Genomic DNA, 23271 nt, shown 5'->3' on the forward strand with positions numbered 1-23271 from the left:
AAATGGCAGGTGACTTGGTTATTTCTGTATCATAGAGCTCCCAAATGGATGATTGCTTAAACTTAAAAAAAAATATATATATAAAAATAAATTTGTGAACATAGATCACTCTTGAAACATTGAGCTCAAAAAGCTAAAATTAGGGGACATTATGGGCAACCAAAAATGGAGGTAGAATGGAAACCATAGTGCCCTGCTGAACTGTCCATTGCTAGCACTTCTACCATAGTATACGTGCAGGAATTAATTCAAGAATGACTCCATCCTTCCTCCACAAAGGGGAAGATGGGGAGTTATACCAATTTCAAATTTCTCTAGCCTCTACCCACACTGTTAAAGGGAGTTCACAAATAGGGCTTGACATAATCTGTAACAGTTGCCAGCATGCATGATTAAATGTGACCTGTGCAAAGACTGCATAAGTATAATAAGTGGCAGAATCATAGGGCACAGCGTAGACCCAATGAAGCCCCAACGTTTGCAAGGATAAAAGGTGAGACCACTCAAACTAACAAATATTGTAAGCCATTTTTACTGAAGTAAAAGCTATTTGCTTCCTAAAGCAACTAACCATTCATAGCAGCATGTGATTTGATTCTTTCTGAAATTTAATTTCAAACTAATCAGCAGTAATCTGCAGCAGACAATTAAAATCCTTAGGAATGGCTGAAGGAGGTGGTTTAGACACTTAACCTTCGTATCTAATGATCGTTCGAACTTCAGAAGTCTCCTGGTAACTAGCCTTGAAAGACTTTGCTGTTTTCAGTGTGGTTGTAATCCTGTTTGTTCCATGATATTAGAGAGACAAGATGGGTGAGGTAATACCTGCTATTGAACCAACTTCTGTTGGTGTTGAGACAAGCTTTCAAGCTTATTCAGTGGTGTTCTTCAGGTGCTGTTGTTAATTTCCTGTAGAATTACTTGGGATGTGAGTTGACAACCGATCTGACCACCAGTACGCAGCTGTTAGGCTGTCTTAATGTAAAGAATGCATCTGCCAGTTCATCTGATTTCCATGGATTTTCAGCTGAAAGGAGCAAGAATGAATAACGACAGGGTTTGGGCCAGGGTACATGTCACTGGAGGAGGATATGCTTGCTGGATTTGACCTAAGGTAAGACTCCTAACTCTCCTGCACTTCCTTATGAGTCCATGGATCAGGTGCTCATCTATTTTTAGTAACTTCCTTACGTGATGTGAGAGGATTGTGAAACTGCGCATTGTTTCCAGTCACTCCCAGGGTTGTTTTGAGGAATGCAGAGTGGCTGCTACCTATAGATCCACAAATAAGCTATTTGCTATTTCTCCTTTCTTGCATCTCTGAAACGTCCAGTAGTCTTATGTAGTTGTGTCTCTTGTCTCTTCTTAGCTACCAAAGGAGATGGTGCAATTTGTTTCACCCAGCGTGGATTGATTTAAATCAAGGCAATTTTAAATAAACTATTTTAATCTTTTCCATTTGTACTTTCTTTTTTTTTTTTTTTTGAAGAAAGATGCATTCTCATTGGTTGGTATAACCATTAAAGCATATTGATTTAAAACTAAATAGAGCCTTTACACCAAATTTAGTGATCTCTTTGCTACCTAAGAGGATACATTATAACTATAAACATTTATTTAAGCAATTACATAGCTTAATATTTTCAGGTTCTTATTAATTGTACATGTTTAGTATGTTAGCAAGTGGTGAATGATATAGTGCTTATTTACTAGATCAACTTTTTGCTCATGATTTGTGTCAAGCTGCATTAGGATGGTACCTGGAATTTAGACAAAGCAGCATATACCATTTATTTTTATTAAACAAAACCTTAAATGTTTTGGCTACATAAAATTATCAAGACGTTTCACATTTACAAATGATTTATTAAAGGAACAAAGGGATTAACTGTAGTCAGTGAATTAAACTGATGTCAGGTCAGCCTGGAAAAATTTTCAAATATGCCTTAGTGAAAGTGACTGGAGTTTAAATTCCTACCTGCCTACGTCTCTTGACAATGAGACAGTCTCCTCAGTTATGGCAGTCCAGAGCAGGTAACTACTGTACAGTGACAAAGATGATGTGCCAACTAACACCAAAAGAAATTAAAACACTTCTTAAAAACAAGAATGAGAATTTGTTTGCAATTTTACCTGTCTAATGAAAGGATCCTGACACCTGAAATAATATATTACAAGATATGGTGAACGATTTTGTTTCCCTGAGAGGCTAGTTACAGTGATTAGACATTGCTATCTTGAGACTTTTGGCATTTAGTGTATTACAGTTTTAAAGCATAAAATGAGAGGGTGATGAAACTGTTTCAGCTTTGCTTAGGCTTCTGCTTCGTCTATTTGTTTGGTAACAAAGGTGCAGTGACTGGAGTGAAATCCCTGCAGACTGCATGGACACTTTTCAAAGACACCATAATAGAGGCTCAACTTAAATGTATACCCCAAATTAAAACACACAGTAAAAGAACTAAAAAAGAGCCACCGTGGCGTGGCTTAACCATGTAAAAGAAGCAGTGAGGGATAAAAAGGCATCTTTTAAAAAGTGGAAGTCAAATCCTAGTGAGGTAAATAGAAAGGAGCATGAACACTGCCAAATTAAGTGTAAAAATGTAATAAGAAAAGCCAAAAAGGAGTTTGAAGAACAGCTAGCCAAAAACTCAAAGTAATAATGTTTAAGTACATCAGAAGCAGGAAGCCTGCTAAACAACCAATGGGGCCCCTGGACGATCGAGATACAAAGGAGGAGCACTTAAAGGCGATAAAGTCATTGTGGAGAAACTAAATGAATTCTTTGCTTCAGTCTTCACGGCTGAGGATGTTAGGGAGATTCCCAAACCTGAGCCGTCCTTTGTAGGTGACAAATCTGAGGAATTGTCACAGATCGAAGTGTCACTAGAGGAGGTTTTGGAATTAATTGATAAACTTAACAGTAACAAGTCACCGGGACCAGATGGCATTCACCCAAGAGTTCTGAAAGAACTCAAATATGAAATTGTGGAACTATTAACTATGGTTTGTAACCTGTCCTTTAAATCAGCTTCTGACTGGAAGATAGCTAATGTAACGCCAGTATTTAAAAAGGGCTCTAGACGTGATCCCGGCAATTACAGACCAGTAAGTCTAACGTCAGTACCGGGCAAATTAGTTGAAACAGTAGTAAAGAATAAAATTGTCCGACACATAGAAGAACATAAATTGTTGGGCAAAAGTCAACATCGTTTCTGTAAAGGGAAATCATATCTTACTAATCTATTAGAGTTCTTTGAAGGGGTCAACAAACGTGGATAAGGGGGATCCGGTGGACATAGTGTACTTAGATTTCCAGAAAGCCTTTGACAAGGTCCCGCACCAAAGGCTCTTACGTAAATTAAGTTGTCATGGGATAAGAGGGAAGATCCTTTCCTGGATTGAGAACTGGTTAAAAGACAAGGAACAAAGGGTAAGAATAAATGGTAAATTTTCAGAATGGAGAGGGGTAACTAGTGGTGTTCCCCAACGGTCAGCCCTAGGACCAGTCCTATTCAACTTATTCATAAATGATCTGGAGAAAGGGGTAAACAGTGAGGTGGCAAAGTTTGCAGAGGATACTAAACTGCTCAAGATAGTTAAGACCAAAGCAGACTCTGATAAACTTCAAAAAGATCTCACAAAACTAAGTGATTGGGCAACAAAATGGCAAATGAAATTTAATGTGGATAAATGTAAAGTAATGCACATTGGACAAAATAACCCCAACTATACATACAATCTGATGGGGGCTGATTTAGCTACAACTAATCAGGAAAGAGATCTTGGCGTCATCGTGGGTAGTTCTCTGAAGACGTCCACGCAGTGTGCAGCGGCAGTCAAAAAAGCAAACGGGGTGTTAGGAATCATTGAAAAAGGGGATAGAGAATAAGACGGAGAATATTTTATTGCCCTTATATAAATCCATGGTACGCCCACATCTTGAATACTGCATACAGATGTGGTTTCCTCGTCTCAAAAAAGATATACTGGCATTAGAAAAAGTTCAGAGAAAGGCAACTAACATAAGGGGTTTGGAATGGGTCCCATATGAGGAGAGATTAAAGAGGCGAGGGCTTTTCAGCTTGAAAAAGAGGAGACTAAGGGGGGATATGATAGAGGTATATAAAATCATGAGGTGGTGTGGAGAAAGTGAATAAGGAAAAGTTATTTACTTGTTCCCATAATATAAGAACTAGGGACCACCAAATGAAATTAATGGGCAGCAGGTTTAAAACAAAAGGAAGTTCTTCACATAGCGCACGGTCAACCGGTGGAACTTCTTGCCTGAGGAGGTTGTGAAGGCGAGGACTATAACAGGGTTTAAAAGCAAACTAGATAAATTCATAGAGGTTAAATCCATTAATGGCTGTTAGCCAGGATGGGTAAGGAATGGTGTCCCTAGCCTGTCTGTCAGAGGGTGGAGACGGATGGCAGGAGAGAGATCACTTGATCATTGCCTGTTAGTTTCACTCCCTCTAGGGCATCTGGCATTGGCCACTGTCGGTAGACAGGATACTGGGCTGGATGGACCTTTGGTCCGACTCAGTATGGCCGTTCATATGTTAACAATGTAATACTTAGCTTAAAAAGCATAGTAATACTTTTGTAAGAAGTTGCTAGATTTTGGAGTTTGTGCCGTTAACAAGTGTTTTAATAGCCTAATCCATCTGGAGAGCAAGTAGATTTATTACTTTCTGCTAAATGAGCTCATAATCACGACAGCAATTTCCTCTAACTCTGTGTTTCCCAGTATGGCGCATAAATATGGAAAAAAATATTGAGAAAATTTAAATGCGTTGTAACAAAGCTTTATGTTAAATTCTAATTCAGTAGAATGACTAAGGCATCATAGAGACAGGGTGGGTGAGGTAATATCTTTTATTGGACCAAATACTGTTGGTGAGAGAGACAAGCTTTCGATCTTGCGCAGAGCTTTTTCAGGTCTGGGAAACAGTGTCTTGCTGCTATATACAAGTTGGAATTGGTTCTTTTAGCATGATTAGTTTAACAACAAGGTGGGTGAGCTTCCTAGACATGAGGAAGAGCTCTGTGTAGCTCAAAAGCTTGTCTGCCACCAACAGAAGTTGGTCCAATAAAAGATATCACCTCGCCCACCTTGTCTGTCTAATACCCTGGGACCGTCACAGCTACATCATTGCACACAGCACAGACATCTTATGCATTCTTACTTTGATAACTGAAGTCCTGACTTCTAAAAATAGGCATGTAACTGAGTGTCTGATTTGCACATCCATTTAGCACAAATGCACCCACAAGTGGGGTATTTGTGCACATAAGCTGAATTCAGGTTGTTGGCCGTGTAACTCCTGTAGGTGTCTCAGGCTCTGTCATCTAACCTGAAATGTTTCAGTGGTAATGTAGATTTAGGAGGACACGACTGAACTTTTGACCTAGATCAGTTTTTTAAAATTAATAAAATCTGATGGGGAATGCTTTCAAGTGTCTGTACAGCATGAGTGGGCTTGAGAAAGGAGGGAGGGAGACAGATAAACGCCCCTACAACTAACACTTAAATAGGTCTTATGTTTGCTGTGTTAGCTCTTTATTGTTTAAAACTCTTCCTCAGGTTGTGTATCTTGCTCATGACATTACTGCTGCACAGATAAGTTGGCTTCTGCTGCATGAGAAACCCAGTAATATTGTCATTTGTCAAGTGTAGAAAGATAAAAACAGTCTAGCAAAGACTATGGTTTAGATGTCAAAAATTCTATTACAAAAGAGTTTAAAGTAATATACAGAATTATTATGATATATTAAATCTGGATAGAAATTATGAAATTCTATAATGTAAAACTAATGCTTTCTTGCAATTATAAAGACAGGTTATCTACCATGAAACGTCAGTGATTTTGAAGAATATTCTGATGTGAAAGGAAAAATGAAGGAAAAAAAAAATGAAACCCCCACCCTCATTTGACAGAGTTGTTACTTTGTCCATTCCTGTGCATCAAGGCAGAATCAACTTCATTATTGATTAAACCATTCCTGATTACCTTTACTAGGGTTACCATATTTTGTGCCTCCAAATGGAGGACACTCCATGGCCCCATGGCCCGCCCCCAGCCCCGCCCGCACCCCCCCTCCCCAACCCCGCCCCCTCCCCAAAGTCTCCGCCCCCTCCCCTGCTTCCCGCAAATATTTGATTCGCGGGAAGCCTGAAGCAGGTAAGGGGGGTGTGGGGGGAGGAGGCGCGGCCCAGGCTGGCCCCCCGGCGTTTCCAGCCTGGGTCGGCTCGGGCCCTGGGGTGCCGGCCCCGGCCCACCGGCCCCGGCCCGCCCAGCACTGCCAGCCCCCGGCGGCCTGGCGCACCCCCCGGCTCCCCGCCCCCGCGGGCCCGGCTCCCCGCCCCGCGGCCCCGGCCGACCGGCTCCCCGGACCCCGGCCCGACACCGTGACCCCGGCTCCCCGCCCGGCCCGGCACTGTGACCCTGGCCCGGCACTGCGCCCCTGGTTCCCAGCCCGGCACCATGCCCCCGGCCCCGCACGGGCCCCGGCCCCACACCGCCCGGCCCCGGCTGAGCACCACCGAGCCCTCCCGATTTTCCCGGACATGCCCGGCTTTTGGGGATTTCCCCCCGGACGGGGATTTGAGCCCCCAAAAGCCGGACATGTCCGGGAAAATCCGGACGTATGGTAACCCTACCTTTACAGACTAAGGATAGACACACATCTGTACTGTGTGCTGCTGTTTGTTTTTAGTATATTGTATATGTATATGCATAGTGCAAAAATGTTGCAATTTGACTTGGAAGGTAGTTTGCATATATTGCCTGTTTGATAGCCCAGCCTGTGTTAGCTGTCTGTGCTTGTGTGCACACAGATGTGCTTTTCGTCAGAACTGGAAGAAAACACGAGGGAGCTTGGCCTTGAAGGGGGCCAGGGTCTGAAGAGAATGAGTGAATATGCTTTTTCTAAGGTGATCTAACCTTCAGTTCTCACCAAATCTGTCTAGCCAGGAGCTAAGTGTACATGAAAATGGTATCAGTTGTGCAGTTTTACACCAAAGGAATGATGCTCAAAATCTTATTAAAAAATACGAATGTTCTGAGTGTGGCTGGCATTGAAACGAAATAAGGAATCCGCTGTTTTAATTAGGGCAATGATTACAAATACACGGATATAAAATTATAGTAAGCTTTTTTTAAAACAACTCCTCGTCACAGCAATGTAATGTAAATAGACTTCTGTTCTAAATCTAAGCAGTAGATGGAATTTGTTGAACAATAAAGGAAATTATATCGGGCTCTAGTCACATTAGAGAATTATAGGGTATATTACTGGACGCTGTCGTTTTACTTTACAATTTAGATCTTCCTTTCCTGTAGTATACAGATGGAATATTGCTAACTGCCATAATTAAATAGTAAATCTATCTTGGAGTCAGCCAGTGTAGAGTAGTGATCTAGATTCAATTATGTTAGCCCTATTCATTTGTATTTGTACAGTATTCTAATTTCTCAGCACAAAAGGAAACCATATGTATTGTTCACATTCTCTTCTGATTTTATTTAGTCAAAACATATTAAAATGCTAACTGCATATAGATTAAATGCAGATTAATTATAATTAATGTAGTAAATTAGGCACTTGTACTCAAACCAGTTTTCACAGATTAACGTTCAACTAAAACAGACTTCCTACTAGATATTTTAATGCCCCTGCCAATGTGTATATTTATTAAAATAAATGCAGCCATATTCTCATCTGTTTCTCAGTTCTGCCTATTTCAGAATTGTAGTTCTAGTTTTGTTGCATCATCTGCTGCTGTGGGAATAAATATGTTGTGAAGCAGAATTTGGCAAACACTCATGAAGCCAATTCTAGTAACAAATTATCTTTAATTAGCTTTCGAAGGGCAGACTTAGTGTTTGAGAGCATTGCAGAATTTCTGTCAGCGAGGCTTCATAAATACTGAAAAAAATCTGGCTTTCAAGGCTTAAGTAAACATCGGTGGTACAGAAGTACAATGGAGTTTTTATTAAATTATTTTCCTATGAAGGAAAATGACCACAACTGAGACAAACTGACCTGTTTCTATAGTATTGAACATGACAGCTTAAATATACATGTTCTGCTTCAAACTTTTTTCTTTACTCTTAGGTACCTATAGCGATATTTATTTTTTCCATTATTGTGATCAGGATATCTGTTGGAATTCTAGTCTGTCAGATTTATTTGGTTGCTAAATTGTTATTGGCTTTTGTTTTCCTTCGTATCATATTTAACATATCTAAGATGGGCTGTTACTGTTCAGGTTTTCCCCCCCCCCCCCCTTGACTAAATAGTTTAGCCTGGTATAGAAGCTTCAAAGTAAATCGGTAGCTTATCGCTACTCAGCAGAAATCCCCGGTCTTCAGTTAAAATACAGTCTTTCTTCATACGTAGTAAACAGAAGGTCAGTGTACTGAACTATTCTGAAGTTTAAAAATCTCGGTGGGCAACTTATTTTTGACTGTTTTTAAACACATTACTTTTTAAACTGAATATTCTGATGCATTACTAACTGATATAGCCTGTTTGGAAAATGGAGTTTGTGCTTCATGCTTGCTAAGGTTTCTCTGCTTTCTATGCCGAAAGACTGCTAGAATTTAATAATTTGAAAAAGCTTTATGCCGGGGGTGGCCAACCTGCACCTGAGAAGGAGCCAGAATTTACCATTGTACATTGCCAAAGAGCCACAGAAATATGTCAGCAGCTCCCCTGCCTTGCCTGCAGGAGGCTCTGGGGGGTGAAGAGAAGAGCAAGGGTGTGGCAGGCTCGGGGAAGGGGGCGGGAAGTGGCAGGGCCTTGGGGGAAGGTGGGAAGAGGGGGTAGGGCCCGAGGCAGAGGCAGGGGTTGAACAGTGAGCATTGGAAAGCTGGCACCTGTAGCTCCAGCCCCGGAATCAGTGCCTATGCCAGGAGCCGCATATTAACTTCTGAAGAGCTGCATGCGGCTCCGGAGCCACAGGTTGGGCACCCCTGCTTTATGTAATCATTGAATTTAGTCCATTCAAGACTGATCCATACAATGTTAGGGAAAAGAACTGTAGCACTAAAATAGCCCATTGCTTGTGGTTAGCAGAGTGCCTGGGAGTGCACTACAAGTCCATGCTAAGCAGGGGCAAATGAAGTGATTGTAAAATGCTGGAAGCTGCCATCACCTTATCTACACTATGGCTCCTGCTTTTGCCGGTGAATTTGTGGCAGCACTGGTGGGATTTTTTCCCATTAACTTCCTAGCCTGGATACAGCCAAAAAAATCTTTGGGGGTGAGGCAGGAGGTGATTTTTAGATCAAGTGGGCACTGCAGACATTGCAGACGTGATGGATGCCAGATCTGGGAGAAGGTTTCATACCTGTTGGCAAAGTGTTCAGACTATAACGGTGCAAAGTAGGGCCTCTTGGTGACCTCCGCCATAACAAGGCTACACCTCTTCTAAGAGCTATTTCTTGGCATACAAACAAGTTTTTATTCTTGGTAGAAATGCTTATGTAATCCTTAGTTTGGTTACGCAAGGATCCTTTGAGAGAAGATGCGGTGAGCGGGGGAGCTTGTGCTCTGCCTCAGTCTCAGTGCCGAGTTGCTTCCAGAGAAACCGGGCTTTGGTGCAGAGATTTCTGGAAGAAGGGTTTGCCTGCACACTGTTGTGACCGGACTATTGTGTACTCGTAAGAGTCTGCGTGCTTTAGTATACCCAGACTCCCTGTCACTGGTTTTTCCTCCACTGGAAAGCTGACCTCCATAGCCCCAAACATCTGTTGCGTCCAGGCAAAGGATGAGAGACATCGGGTTCAGAATGGGACACTAGTATTGGAAGAAGGGGCAACAGTATTAATATTTCTGAAACGAGATGGTGGGGAATTGGGATCAAAAAGCCAAATGAAGGGATTACTGGAAATCAGATCTCCTACTCAACTTGCTATGAGGAGTTTCTTCTTCCACAAACTCTGAGCCTTCTGGCTGTGACTGAGCAAGCAAGAATGAGCCTGTATTTGGATGCTTGTGGCATACGACTCTTGGCAAACAGGCGATTTATAGCTGGGATCCTGTGTGCTTTGCTTTTCTGTGGCTGGGGAGTTGGGTGCTCCAAAGCCTAAGTGTTCATTTAAAAAAAAAAAAAAAAAAATCTAGCCTATATCATTGTGAAGAAAACCTTCCAAAACGCGCACGACATGCCAAGGAATGGCATATTGTCTGTAGTAATGATAGCTATAAGGGAGGTGTGAACTGCCGTGTTCATCTCAGTGGGGTGGTGCCTGGGAAACCACCAGTGATGATTTAAAGATTAACGTTGTTGATCATTTCATTGCTGACTGTTTTAGGAGAAACATTCAGTTAATGTGCTTTACCCCACAATCGCACACTGCCTCCCACCCTTTCCCAGGCATTCAAAGCCACAGCTGTCTTCTCCCCAGCTCCCAAAACCTCCAACTTACCCCTGCTTTCTATAGTGCCACTGTGCGTTTTCAGCCGACAGGTCTGCATCCCATTAAAAATGTACGGTCAGTATACAATTAACTGTTGTGTTCAGTAGCACAAGGAACTATGTACTGACTGTATTCATGTTCATATTCGGTTTTTTTAATGGAGGTATTCTATCTGAAAGCTGCCCTGGAATCTCCAGTATGCTGCACTGGAATGCTGTGAAATCCAGCCCCCCTCCTTCCCCCCCATTGCTGCCTAATTTAGACCATGCTTGCCCAGGAGTGACCTACAGAAGGTCAATGACCAGTTATGTAGCTATGTAAACATTATGGTGATGGCTTCCTCAGGGTAACTATACACAGACCTGCTACAGTAGCTCCGTGTAGGAGTGGCACATGTTTGGATGAAGAGAGAATCCCCCAGCACAAAGTCTTGCAAAGCAGCTATCTAGAATGTGAAAAGGATATTTGCTAAATAAAAAATAGATACAGCTCCTTTGGCTGATTCATTTTTTTGTAGAGTTTAATAAGCTTGGTCTCTCTAATTTCCCTTTTCTTGTACAATATACCTTACTTTCTTAACTGCAGACGGTTCACTATAGCTACAATCTGTGAAGGAGAGTAGTGCAAATTGACACTGCTCTTTATCCACCAGTGAAACCTTCCCCCTCAATTCTACATCTCTGCATCCTCCTCACAAGTGAGAATTCTTTAGATTGAATAATGAGGAACCCTGCATCTTTAATGGCAAATATGATTGGGAACAGCTTGTAAGGTGAAGTTGTCAGAATTACATTAGCACTTCAAACTAGCTAGTACAGTAGCTTGGGGGGGGGGCAACTTGCCCTTCTTAGCATATATCAAGGCACACTGAATTTACAAAATGATAACCAGGTTCTGTATTTTGAAGGCATGTCAGAACTGCAAACTAAGGGTTTTGGCCAGCAAATTGCAGGATTTATTTTGCTGCATTTACCGGATAGTGAAGTTTTGTAAGGAAGGTAGAACAAAATTGTCTTTGAGTAGCATTGCGAGATTTTTCTGTAGACCTGAATTGTTTGGTCCTGTCTGTTTACCAAATCAATTTGTAAGTTTTATTCTTCTATTTGTCTTTTTCTATGACTAATTATCATTTTTTTGTGAACAAATAAAAAAGGAGTGTGCTGCCCTGCCTACAAACTGTTTCATAGTTTGTATGTAGCATAGTGAAGGTTGATAATGGACAACTTTATTTTCATTATTTATTATTTTTTTTTAGTGCTGAGGGGGACTTGGATTCATCATCTTACATGGTAACAAAGTCCTTTTCTGGGACATTTTTCTTGCCATCTAACATTACTTTACACTCAGAGAGCGTGTCATGGTTGCATTATGATGTGTCTTGAGTGAACGGGCAATAACTATAGCCCTGACCTTTATCATAAATAGACTAATTTCTTACCTGAAAGTTCTTTTCTTATTCATCATTCTGCACAATGGGTTAGTCTGTTCTGACTTACTGATCTTCAGGGACATCCTGCTGACACTGTTCATGCAAGTAGCCTAATTTGGAATCAGCTGAGCTATTTGCTTGCATAAGGTGAGCATGATTAGGTACTTCTGTGGAATTCTTTGGTACTAACACCTCTCCTCCATCTGAAGGCTCCAGTTTAAGGCCCTGTCTGCACTAGGGGGCACTTGACTGGTGTAATCTACCACAAAGAGCTCCTTGGGCTAGCCTACACTATAAAAGCTTTGCCAGTATAGCTCTGCTGGCAAAACCCCCTTGTGGAGACACTGCTTGTTCTGGCAGGAGGAGGTCTTTGGCCTGTACACTTAAGCCGCGTATACTAGCAAACGAACTCTTGCCAATATAAGCTGTGTCTACCTTGGGGTTTTTGCAGGAGTAGCTATGTGAGATTTTAAGGGTGAGATTTTATTTTTTTTCACATGCCTGATGGATATGCCAGTACAATTTTGTAGTGTAGACCTGGCCCTAGTGTGGACACCAATTTATACTGGCAAAGTAATGCTTTTACTGGTAGAGCTTATTTTTTTCTCTCTCCTCTGTCTTCTCCCTCCCCCACCCCCCAACTGAAAAAAGCTCTACCCATAAAAGCACAAAAAGAACAGGAGTACTTGTGGCACCTTAGAGACTAACAGATTTATTAGAGCATAAGCTTTCGTGGACTACAGCCCACTTCTTCGGATGCATAAAAGCACAGTTTTTCAGGTATAACTGTGTCTATATTAGGGACTTTGCCAGCACATCATATGGGTTAGGGCTCGCTCCTGTTCACATCCTGACCGATGTAGGTGTGCTATCAGAAGTCTGTCATGTAGACATGGCCTAATTCCTCCATATCAAGCTTTTCCCCAGTTACATCCTGTCAGGCCTTGGAACAAAGACACCCTTTGACATAGACTCATGCTGTCAGGAGCCTTCTTTAGTCCAGGAGACAGAATGATGAGTAGACAGTGTATTAGGAGGTGAGGGGTTTACATGATGTGTTTAAAAATCCTTGCCAATAATTGGCTTGGGCCTGACTGAAAATGGAACCAAAGACTAGTTTGCAGTTTTCAACTAAATCCATCATTCTGATGAAGTTTACACCTTAATTAGTTATCCTGACACCTTTTTTCCCCATCCTAATGCTTCATTAGTGTTGAAATTGCCTTTGTAAACTGGAGCTTAAAAGATTTTGTTTTAATTCAGAGCAACAATAGTTCCCTAAAAAGTCCCTCCATATTCTCAATTTTTAAATGCTAACAATTTGGGTCAAAAGCTGGGTCAGTGTTTTTGTGCGCTGCTCATTCTTTCATGGGATTGTGAGTTGTGTGCCAAATCAGAACTCGGCTTGCCAAAGCTGTGACAATACCTACCCTCCGGTCATTCCAGACTTCTGAAAATTTACAAGCTGCAGTAACCACTTGAAGTCTGATTGTTTTTCCTCATTATTTCTATCTTGGTGATCCATCATAAATCCCCAATATTGATTCACTTGGGTCACTCTCTTCTGAGTGCCAGTGTTTCCTCCCAGAATCCTGTCTTTAATTCTTTCGCCAGTAGTCTGTTTTGTAAAAGATCTCTCTCCTGCTCCCAGAGCATAGGATTTCTGTGCCCTTGAAGCCCTAAGAAATGCATACAGATCCACAATTATTTTCCACCTATCTTCAAGGCCTTTGCTTGGATACAGTATATGTCCATCCAAGTTGAGGACTCCTTTCTGAGCCTATCTGCTGCTCCTGCTTAATCATATGGAGGTCTGCATTTAGTTATACAAGGTGCCCGTCCTTTTCTTTGCAGCTTCGCACATTCCCTCACTCCCAGCCTCCACTGACCTTCAGAGCAAGAGACCAGGTGAAATCATGGCCCTATTGAAATTGATGGGCATTTTGATGCTGACTTCAGCAGAGCCAGGATTTCACTCCAGCGTTCAAACGTGTGTCACCTGAGAAGCCATGCTGCCCAGTAGACCACTGTGGCGGCCCATCCTCAGTGGGAAGGTTTGTGATAGCCATACACAGACATCCTTTTCCTTTGGGCTGTTGTGTGACAAAGTGGGACTGTTCTTAATGTTTCCTCTGAATACTGTGTGGGTGCCTCAGTTTCCCCTATGCATTTCTTAAGTCTCCAGTGTGCATAAATGGCTGACACTTTGTATCCTGGCAACAAATGGCTGGGACCCTTCCCCCTACAAGGGAATAGCTAAAGGTGAACAAAGAGATCAGGTGACCTCCTGGCCCGGGAAAGAGACAAAGGCCAGAAAGGAGGGGCTGGAGGGGGTTTCAGTTTGGAGCTGGCTGGGGACGGGGAGTGAGTGCAGACGGGATTGTCTGGCTCGCTGGGACCCAGAATGGACCCGGCTGAGGGGTCTGGTTCTCTGTACCTATAAGCTCTGTTTTAGACAGTGTTCCTATCATCTAATAAACCTCTGTTTTACTGGCTGGCTAAGAGTCACATCTGACTGCGAAATGGAGTGGGGGTGCATGCAGGACCCTTTGGCTTCCCCAGGACCCCGCCGGGGCGGACTCACTGTGGGAAGCGCACGGAGGAGCATATGCTGAATGCTCCAAGGTCAGACCCAGGAAGATGAAGCCGTGTGAGCTTCTTGCCCTGAAGACAGTCTGCTCCATGGGAGAGGAGGCTCCCCTAAGTCCTGACTGGCTTTGTGGGGCACAGTTCCAGAGCATCGCCCGGGAACTCCGTGACACGGTGTCACTGGGAACTAGCACTATTGAGTTTTGTTCTTCCCTAATGTCATTCCCCAGGGAGACCAGCCAGGGCAGGTCTTTAAATTGTTCAGAAAAAAAATTGCCGAGGACCAAAACGCCCTGGAGAATAGGTAACTCTTTATTCTGTGCTTGTAGCTACAGGCAAAGGGACTTCCTCACAGATGTCCACTTCTTGCTGGACACATTTCCATATTCTCATGGCTGGTCAGCAAAACATCCTGTGCTTTTTCGCTTGCTAGGATCAATACATTTGGAATACAAATCTCCCTTGTTTGGCTGGGACACGGCTACGCACACGCACAAGTGGAGCTGTATAAGGCAGGCACCTGCCCTTCCCTATACACATTCTGCAGCAAAATGTTCTCTTTTGGGGCCCTGTCCTAGGTGCCTCGCTAACCCAGAAGACGACTGTCCACAGCTTGCGGAGTTGGTTTTGAGCTTTCCCTTTGTGTGCATCCTTTCTCCAGGAAACATCTATTCCTGCTTATTCTGCTTTCTCGTTTTCTTTCCCTTCCTTTGGTAATGTTTAGTTAATGTTTAGTTATTGCTGCTCCAGTCCAATCCATCTGTACTAGTGTCGTCCAGTTCAGAAAAGATCTTGCCTGCTTTCTTCTGCTACTGTTCCCTAGTTGAGATGCTAACCTGTCCGTTTGATCTCTAGTCAATAAATTGCTCTGCAAAGGTTGATCTAGAAATAAGTTTAGTCCTGCAGTTTCTCAACTGATTTGAAGAGCAGATAGCTAGACTTACTGGAGGCTCACATGTTTAGCTGCTTCTGATTGTTGCCTGTTTGCTGTTCTGGGGTGTGCCGGTCTGGCCTGGGGTAACCTAGTCAAGAAAAGATTTAGCCAGTAAACATGTCTGTTAGTTCCTGTATGTTAATCTGTAGGTAATGAGATGAAGAGGCTTGAACAAAGGAGCATCTGCGAAACAAACTGTTATAAATATGTGTAGGATTCCTGCTGGAGCCCTTCTCATCCACCAAGCTTGCTTTGGATTGGGTTACCGCTGTAGATAAAGTCAGAGGAGTTGATGGTTAGAGGCTGTGAAACAGTTTACATCCTCCTTTGCTATGATCTCTTTATAAATAGGTCTTTTGTGTCCAGTGTGCAGGGAGACCTGACAGCAGCCTGGACCCATGAGCTGCTTACCTTTAGGTGATTCCAGGGCAAGGTGTCCTTGCATATTAGTTGTTTGCAGTGTTGTAGCCATGCTCATCCCAGGATATTAGAGACAAGGTGGGTGAGGTAATGTCTCTTATTGGACCAACTTCTATTGGTGAAAGACAAGCTTTCAAGCTTACACGGAGCTCTTAAAGAATAAGATATTACCTCACCCACCTTGTCTCTCTAGTTCCAGGGACCAACACGCTTACAATAACACTGCATTAAATTCTGGCATTCTCAGCCCAAGGTATAAAGTGACTCCTCATTTATAATTCATAGCACAGAGTACCAAGACTTCTTTGCTTGCAGACTTAATTAATATAACAGTAGTAGCAGGAATAGTTGAAGTTTTAGTTTTTCTTTAGCCTAGTTTTTTATTCTTTGTATTCAAAACAAAGAATATTGACACTTCATTTGTGTGGTCAAAATAAGTTGTTCTAAGTTATATCCATTAACGTGTTTGAAATTGACTAGTTATTTTCTCAATAATATATTGCATATTGTCTTGCATATTAATTAGGGTTCTGTGAAGTAATTTTTGCTTCAACAAGAATATACTGAACTTTCAAAGGTAATTTGGATTCACTATATTTTTAGAAACTTATTCTTTAAAGGTAACTTTGTTCCTCTTGTGATAACACCTAAGGACTTCAAGTTGGGGATCAGAGTCCCCATTGTACTGGTTAATCCGAGGACAAATGAGAGGGGGAATTGGTCACAATAACATCAAACAGATGGGTGCATAGATTAGTTGTAGGTCTCAATAATCACAGGTAGTAACGACTTTTAACAGCTGAGCAGTTGGGCGTTTGTCAGGCTGTTTAGAAATGCTTGCATTTTGCTAATACCTAGAACTCTAATACTAATGGAAACTTTGGAGAAAGAGATGCTGAATCTTTATGAAAGACAATCTAATCTATACCTTTAATTATGGTGTGAGAACTCCTAGTATACTCCAGCAAAATCCAGGAAGACCAGACATAATACCCTTGATATACAGAGGTCTGGTCAACACTAACCCCCCATTTCGAACTAAGATATGCAATAACATAGCTGAATTCGAAGTACCTTAGTTTGAACTTACCGCAGGTCCAGACGCGGCAGGCAGGCTCCCCCGTCGATGCCGTGTACTCCTCTCGCCGAGCTGGAGTACCGGCGTCGACAGCGAGCACTTCCGGGATCGATTCATCGCGTCTAGACCTCGCGCCGGACCCGGAGATAAGTGTAGAGAGAGAGCAGACCCTCCCATATCTGCTACCTTAATTTTTTAAAAAAATCCTGAAATAAAATGTATTCCTTTATATAGCATAATGAAGAACAAAAGGCACAATTTCAATTTAAAACAATCCTTTGTAGGTCTGCTTTACATTATTGAGACTTGTACAGTTATTGGTGCATCCATTTACATCTAGTGTGTATGCTTGCTTTAAAGATTTAAGGAATGTCTCAAAGTGTAGATGTCTATGCAAGTTCAGAGAATGTTTGTGTTTTTGTTCTTGGTAACTATGGGCATTTGTCTGACAACTACATTTCTCCGCCTTTTGCTTGTTCTGTACCCAAAATCCTATCTGTGGTTTCACAGGTGGTTGCTGTGAAATTGTCATAAACTGGACTTGTGACTTTAGGGGAGGAGCTGAGGAGTAGTTCAAAAACAGTTACCTTTACATGTTAAATATTTTTCATAATAGAGAAGCGCATTCAGAACCGCGAAAAGCAAGGGAGGAAAGGGACTTGTTGGTTGCAGATAATTGATCTGTTTCTTAACGTGAGTGCTGGGTACCTCTGGTTTTGTGGTGTCTTCAGCTAATGTTCATAAAGATTGCATGTGTTTTTAAATACCATTTTGGAGTCCTATTTAACATGGTGTTTGGGGGGGGGGCTAATTACAAATATTTTTGTAGTATTAAACTTGGGCTAGAGCAAAACAAAAAATGCTTAATTCCAACATTAATGTTCCATCATTTTCCCGTCTTGAGTGCATCAGGAATGCTTTTCTCCTTGCAATGTGTTTCAAAGCCCACTGATGATATCGGAGACTTCCATTTGTTTCAATGGGCTTTGGATCAGGCCCTCTTCATTGCACGATGAAATCGAATATGATGGTTCTTCCAAAATGTTTCACTTTTTTCTTTCTGAATCGTTCTAGTTAAAATATACTGGCACCAGGCAGCCTTTCCCACAAAGCTTCCTGGGCTCTTTAACCCCAAACTGTAGCAGTGCCTAATCCTGCACTAATAGGCTTCTGAATGGAGGTGAACAGTTGTCACTGTGATCAAATATGCTCACAATCCTGGACTGCGAACACCGTTCTCTTCCACTTGTGAGCCAAATGCAACTTGGGTCTCCTCCTCTCCCAGTGGTACCTAGAAGAAGATGGTTAGCCATGCCATTGCTGCCAAGCTGAGCTGTCATTTTAGAAGAATGGTAGGCGTCAATCTGTGTGACCCAAGTCAAGGGAGGCCATATTGCATAGGCAACAACTCAGAGTATTGGTGGTATAGGATGACAGGTCTTGCTCATGACACTAATTCTGGCATACCCAGAGAATTCTAACCAGAAAGCAGGCTGAAGATGATTTCCTTCTTAATGATAAGTATTTTGAAGTTTGGTGGTTGGCTTTTGTCTGCTCCCATCCCAGAGTTTACTTGCAGCTTGCTGTTGGTCATCTTATAAAAATGTTGGGTTTAATTTAATACTTCACGCTTCTGTTTTTCACCGGCGGATCTCAGTGCTGTCACAATAGTAGGAATCCTCTCCATTAAGCAGAGTGAGGCTCTGAGGATCCAGGCGCCCAGGATCGCGTCTCAAGTTGGTGGAAAAAGTTGAGCAGAAATTTGTTGTGCTTAGTCCAAGTCCTCTGCTCTAACCAGCAGACGTGTTGCCTCCCAATGCACTGGACACACACAGATTAAAACAAAGATATTCTATAACTGGGGGACAGCTGGGCCTATTCACTGCCATGAAACATCTAATAGTCTGTTTAAAATATGCAGTAATAAGCACGTAAAAATGTATTGAGCTGTTCTCCCCCTTTCCCCCCCATAATACAGATGGCTTAACTAAATGTAAAGTGTGCTTTATGGCTAGGGGTGAAGTATAGGAAATACTGTTCTCCATTTAAAAGTGAATTATCTCTCTGTATAAAAGAAGCAAAGTGTACTTGTTGAGGTCATCCTGAAAGCATCATCACTAAAAATTATCTGCTGATGCAGAAAATTAGATTTATTCTTATGTTAGCATTTCCATAAAAATACAATTATATACAAATTTATATTCTCTAAAAGCTTGTAGTAAACTAGGCTTTCAGGGAAAGAGGACACTTATCTTTTAAAGTCCAGTTTCAGATGGCCAGATGGTGCTTACAATATGGAAGTATAAAATTAGTGAGGTGATTCATTTTCTATTTTAAAAAAAAAGGCAACCTGAAGTAAGAACCTTCCTTGTTGTTCATATCATTCGTGCATATTTGTCTGTCTGCAGAAACTACAGCCATTGCTGCAACATTTCATTTAGTCATCTGAGGTCGATTCAGAGAGTTGTGTGAATATTCCTTAGCGGGGTATGTGTGTGACCATTATTTTAAATGTGAAATGTAACCACCAGCTCTGTCTATTCAATTGTGCTTCAAAGAATATTAAGAGCTAACATACTTATTTCGGGTTTCAGAGTAGCAGCTGTGTTAGTCTGTATCCTCAAAAAGAACAGGAGTACTTGTGGCACCTTAGAGACTAACACATTTATTAGAGCATAAGCTTTAAGAAGTGGGTTGTAGCCCACGAAAGCTTATGCTCTAATAAATGTGTTAGTCTCTAAGGTGCCACAAGTACTCCTATACTTATTTCGCTGGGTATTCCTTTAGGTTCCTTCTGTAGTTGCCCAAAGGCAGTACGTAGTGCTACAACTTTGTACAGTTACGGCATTTATTAAAATGTTGTGGGCCAAACATTTTCTGAATTCAGAAATAAACTTAAGAACCCACAAGCCATTTTTCATATTCCTCAATTGCAATTAAACCATTACTTTGTTTGTGCCACCAGATACAAGAAATCTTATCATGTTGTCATCCTGATACCTTCTTAATGCTGATCTCTGGGTGGGAGTGGATACTTCTTTAGTACACCAATCAGCTAAGAGGGAAAAGTCTGTTACAGATGGTTGCATACAATGAGATGTTTGCAGTGGTAACTGTTCTTGGCCTGACTTCCTGGTCTTAATCTGTAGTACTTCAGCCTGTATTATAATAATTATTTATTAGCATGGGTGGTTTGTGTAATGGCCCAGATCAGATCTGCTGTTTCTTTCTCAGTCCTCACCTCTGCCCCATCGCTTCTGACTGCTTCTCAGTTATGTAGTGATGTCTCACCTCCATACTGAATTCTATGTGTGAGAGTAGCCCTAAGATTTTTATAAAAGCATTTCTTCTAAGCGTCTTGGCAAGACAGGGGCCGCTCCTGCAGCACAGTGCTAAATAAAAACTCAGCTCTGTGCTTCACAAATCAGATCAGGTACTTACATGTTTAACCTTTGGGCACTCTTTGCCATCAACTCAGGAGACATTTCAAAGGGAAAAGATGTTGGCCTGAAGGATATATGTGAATTAAGCTGTTGATTAAGTTCCTTGGTCAAGAGAAATCCAAGTATCAAAAATTGAACACATTGTGTAATTCAGTGGTTTTTTTTTTTTTAAAATGCTCCCGTTTTCCTTGTGGTGTCAGGTTTTTTGCTTCATCCTTGAGTAAAACTAGCTTTTTATGCCAGTATGCTTTATAATTTAAATTTATTATCATTATTCCTATATTTCCCAGTCTTGGGTCTTTTGATGTGTTCTTTCACCATGATCTTTCACCTACTATAATGTAGGGTGGGGCAGGGGAGGCAGGGGGAATTTTTGGCAAGAAAACTGGTAAGGGGGGAGTGGGACCTCTGCTATGAGAGAAGCCTTTCCAACTCATTATTTATGTTATTAAGCCTGTGGAAACTTTGTGCAAGAAATCTGTCCCAAAAACACTTCTGTTGGGAGTTTGTAACCCCCTGGGATGTTCTCCCATTTTCCCATTTCTGTTCCTACTTTAGAGAGGCCTCTAACTCCCTGGCGTCTTTCCCAGCCTGAGATCTGGCTGTTGTTAGCACTACCTAGTACAGTTGCCTGCCTGCTCCAGTAATAAACTGTAACTTTAAAAAGTATATTTGAAGAGTTGAATCTTAAAAAATTGATCTAGGTTTGAATGTCAAGGTCCACACGGAACAAATGTTGTATATTTCCAGTTGTTCTTTTAAATCCGCTCGCTTTTTTATCAGTCTAAACACTTAAAGTACTTTTTTTAAGCATTAGCTGCTAACATCTCAAAAGCGTCTCTGTTTGAAGAAAGCAATGATTGAGATTTAATCTTTGAAATGAGGCAGTTTAAAATGATCAGCAATGACTTTAGATAAATATTTTACTCACTCTTCTCCAAATACACATAAGCCAACAGGTGTGCCAGCCTGTCACAGAACTCCAAACCACAAAGAGTTCTTTAAAAAGACCAATTAAGAACATCTTTCGGTGGCATCTCAGTTTAACAAAAGCAAAGCACATCCAAGTTTAGAGCTCAGTCTTTTCATTTGTCAGAAATTTATGATTTATAGGTAGTATTATGTGCATCATTAGCGTTTAACCAATTACTGTTCTATTACCTGTCTGAGCTTTCCGCTCCGACTCCCTCTTCTTTCTGGAGTTGGAGCAAAAATGATTCATCATGTCTCACTGGGTAGCGGCTGTACTTTGTTTGACTTGTCTGTGTGCGCTGCGGAGTGGATTACTGTGATTAGTGCGCTTTTGCAGCTCTAATCGCCTGCTGCTGACCATTTCATTGCTAGATTTATGACTTTTTACTTGGAAAAAATATACTGTGGCTCTAAAGCTTACTGCCAGTTGTGGTGTGTCCTGCTCATGCTGCACAACAAAATTGTGTTGATAAATGCCTTTCTGTTATAGTCCAAAGTTGGTGATGTGTGCTACTAATCGGTTTGTTGGGATGGAGGTGACCTAGAGGGATCCTGGGGGATACCCCACTATATGCTGCTCCTAATTCAGTCATGTCTGCGCACAACCCCGCTGCATGAAAGCCCTCGGTCACGCTTCCCTCTGTTTGAGCGCTTCACGCATCTCCCTCCAGATACTATTGTTAAAGAATCCATGTGTCGGACAGAGAGCTTGCTAGCGAATCACGGAAGGTGTTACTGCCCACCTCCCCTGTACCCCCTCCCACCGGAGCCAGGGTGAGGTTGAATCCAAACTGACACCTTTCCCCCCTCTCTCCCCCACATGTTGGTGCACTGCCCTGCCACCAGCTCTATCGCTGTTGACTGAAGCAAAAGCAAAAACCGTCCATTCCCCTGTTTTAATCTGCTCCACATTTATACTTGAGAAACATCTCCTTTTATTTTGTAGGTATGGTGTGAATATGCGTTGCTTGGCAGCTCGGGTCAACTATAAGACTTTGATCATCATCTGCGCGCTCTTCACTCTGGTCACAGTCCTGCTGTGGAATAGATGCTCCAGTGATAAAACTACTCAGTTTCCCCGAAACCTGAACAATGGCTTCCGAGTAGACGGATTGGAAAAACGAACAGCTGCATCTGAAAGTAACAACTATGTAAACAACCTAGCCAAGCAGCAGAGCGAGGAGGCGTCCCCCCAAGAGCAACAGAAAGCACCCCCTGTTGTTGGAGGGTTTAATAGCAATGGAAACAAAATTTTGGGACTTAAATATGAAGAAATTGACTGTCTGATCAATGATGAGCATACAATTAAAGGGAGGAGAGAGGGCAACGAGGTCTTTCTGCCCTTCACTTGGGTGGAGAAATACTTTGAGGTTTATGGGAAAATTGCTCAGTATGATGGCTATGACAGATTTGAGTTCTCTCATAGCTACTCCAAAGTATATGCACAGAGAGCACCTTACCACCCCGATGGAGTCTTCATGTCCTTTGAGGGCTACAATGTAGAAGTTCGAGATAGAGTGAAGTGCATAAGTGGTGTTGAAGGTAGGTGGGGAATGTATTTTACAACTGAATGAAATGCATCTGAAAATTGGCTCTCCTAATTTGATATTCAAGATGTTTTGTTTTCATTTTCTCAGCCTCCCTAAGAAAGAATGGGGATGTGAGTCATGAGTGACATCCAAGTTTATTCTAGTCTGTCCCTTACTATTCCTCTAGTGTCGTCCTGACATCTCTAATTTTGGTTTACAGCAGACACCTGCAGTGCTAGAAAGTACTCTTATGCTTTACTAGCACCCATGGAGAGAGATGACAAACCACACAGCAGAGCTCTGCAGACCATACAATACCTGATGGCTAAACCGTCTATTGTATTTTGTCTTTTTAATGTTGTATTTAACAAGATTATGAATTTTATGTGTGTGGGTTTATAAATGTCTGAGCTAGCACAATAATGTAAGCTTCTGCTTTGGAAC

General features: G+C 41.9%; 1 protein-coding gene and 1 long non-coding RNA gene across 9 annotated transcripts in view; one reads left to right on the plus strand and one right to left on the minus strand.

Moving 5' to 3' along the window:
- The window catches only part of GLCE (glucuronic acid epimerase), a 104793-nt gene that overhangs the window by 69640 nt on the left and 11882 nt on the right, over positions 1–23271 (plus strand). For 6 of the 7 annotated variants that reach the window (XM_034782879.1, XM_034782873.1, XM_034782877.1 and 3 more), the window contains one exon: positions 22245–22840. In XM_034782879.1, the coding sequence (XP_034638770.1) occupies positions 22258–22840 (583 nt within the window). In that variant the 5' untranslated portion in view covers positions 22245–22257. Of the gene's footprint in view, positions 1–404; positions 494–22244; positions 22841–23271 lie in introns of those variants that run through there. The other variant, XM_034782878.1, reaches the window with a different exon arrangement.
- LOC117883529 lies at positions 421–10559 on the minus strand. 2 transcript variants are annotated; one of them, XR_004647310.1, is made up of 3 exons: positions 10443–10559; positions 1979–2069; positions 421–1027 (listed from the first exon to the last, which is right to left on the minus strand). It is a non-coding gene; the product is annotated as an uncharacterized LOC117883529 (long non-coding RNA). The 2 variants fall into 2 exon arrangements; XR_004647311.1 differs by lacking the exon at positions 421–1027 and adding an exon at positions 1035–1369.

Source organism: Trachemys scripta, chromosome 10 (assembly GCF_013100865.1).
Source record: "Trachemys scripta elegans isolate TJP31775 chromosome 10, CAS_Tse_1.0, whole genome shotgun sequence".
NCBI lineage: Eukaryota > Metazoa > Chordata > Testudines > Emydidae > Trachemys > Trachemys scripta.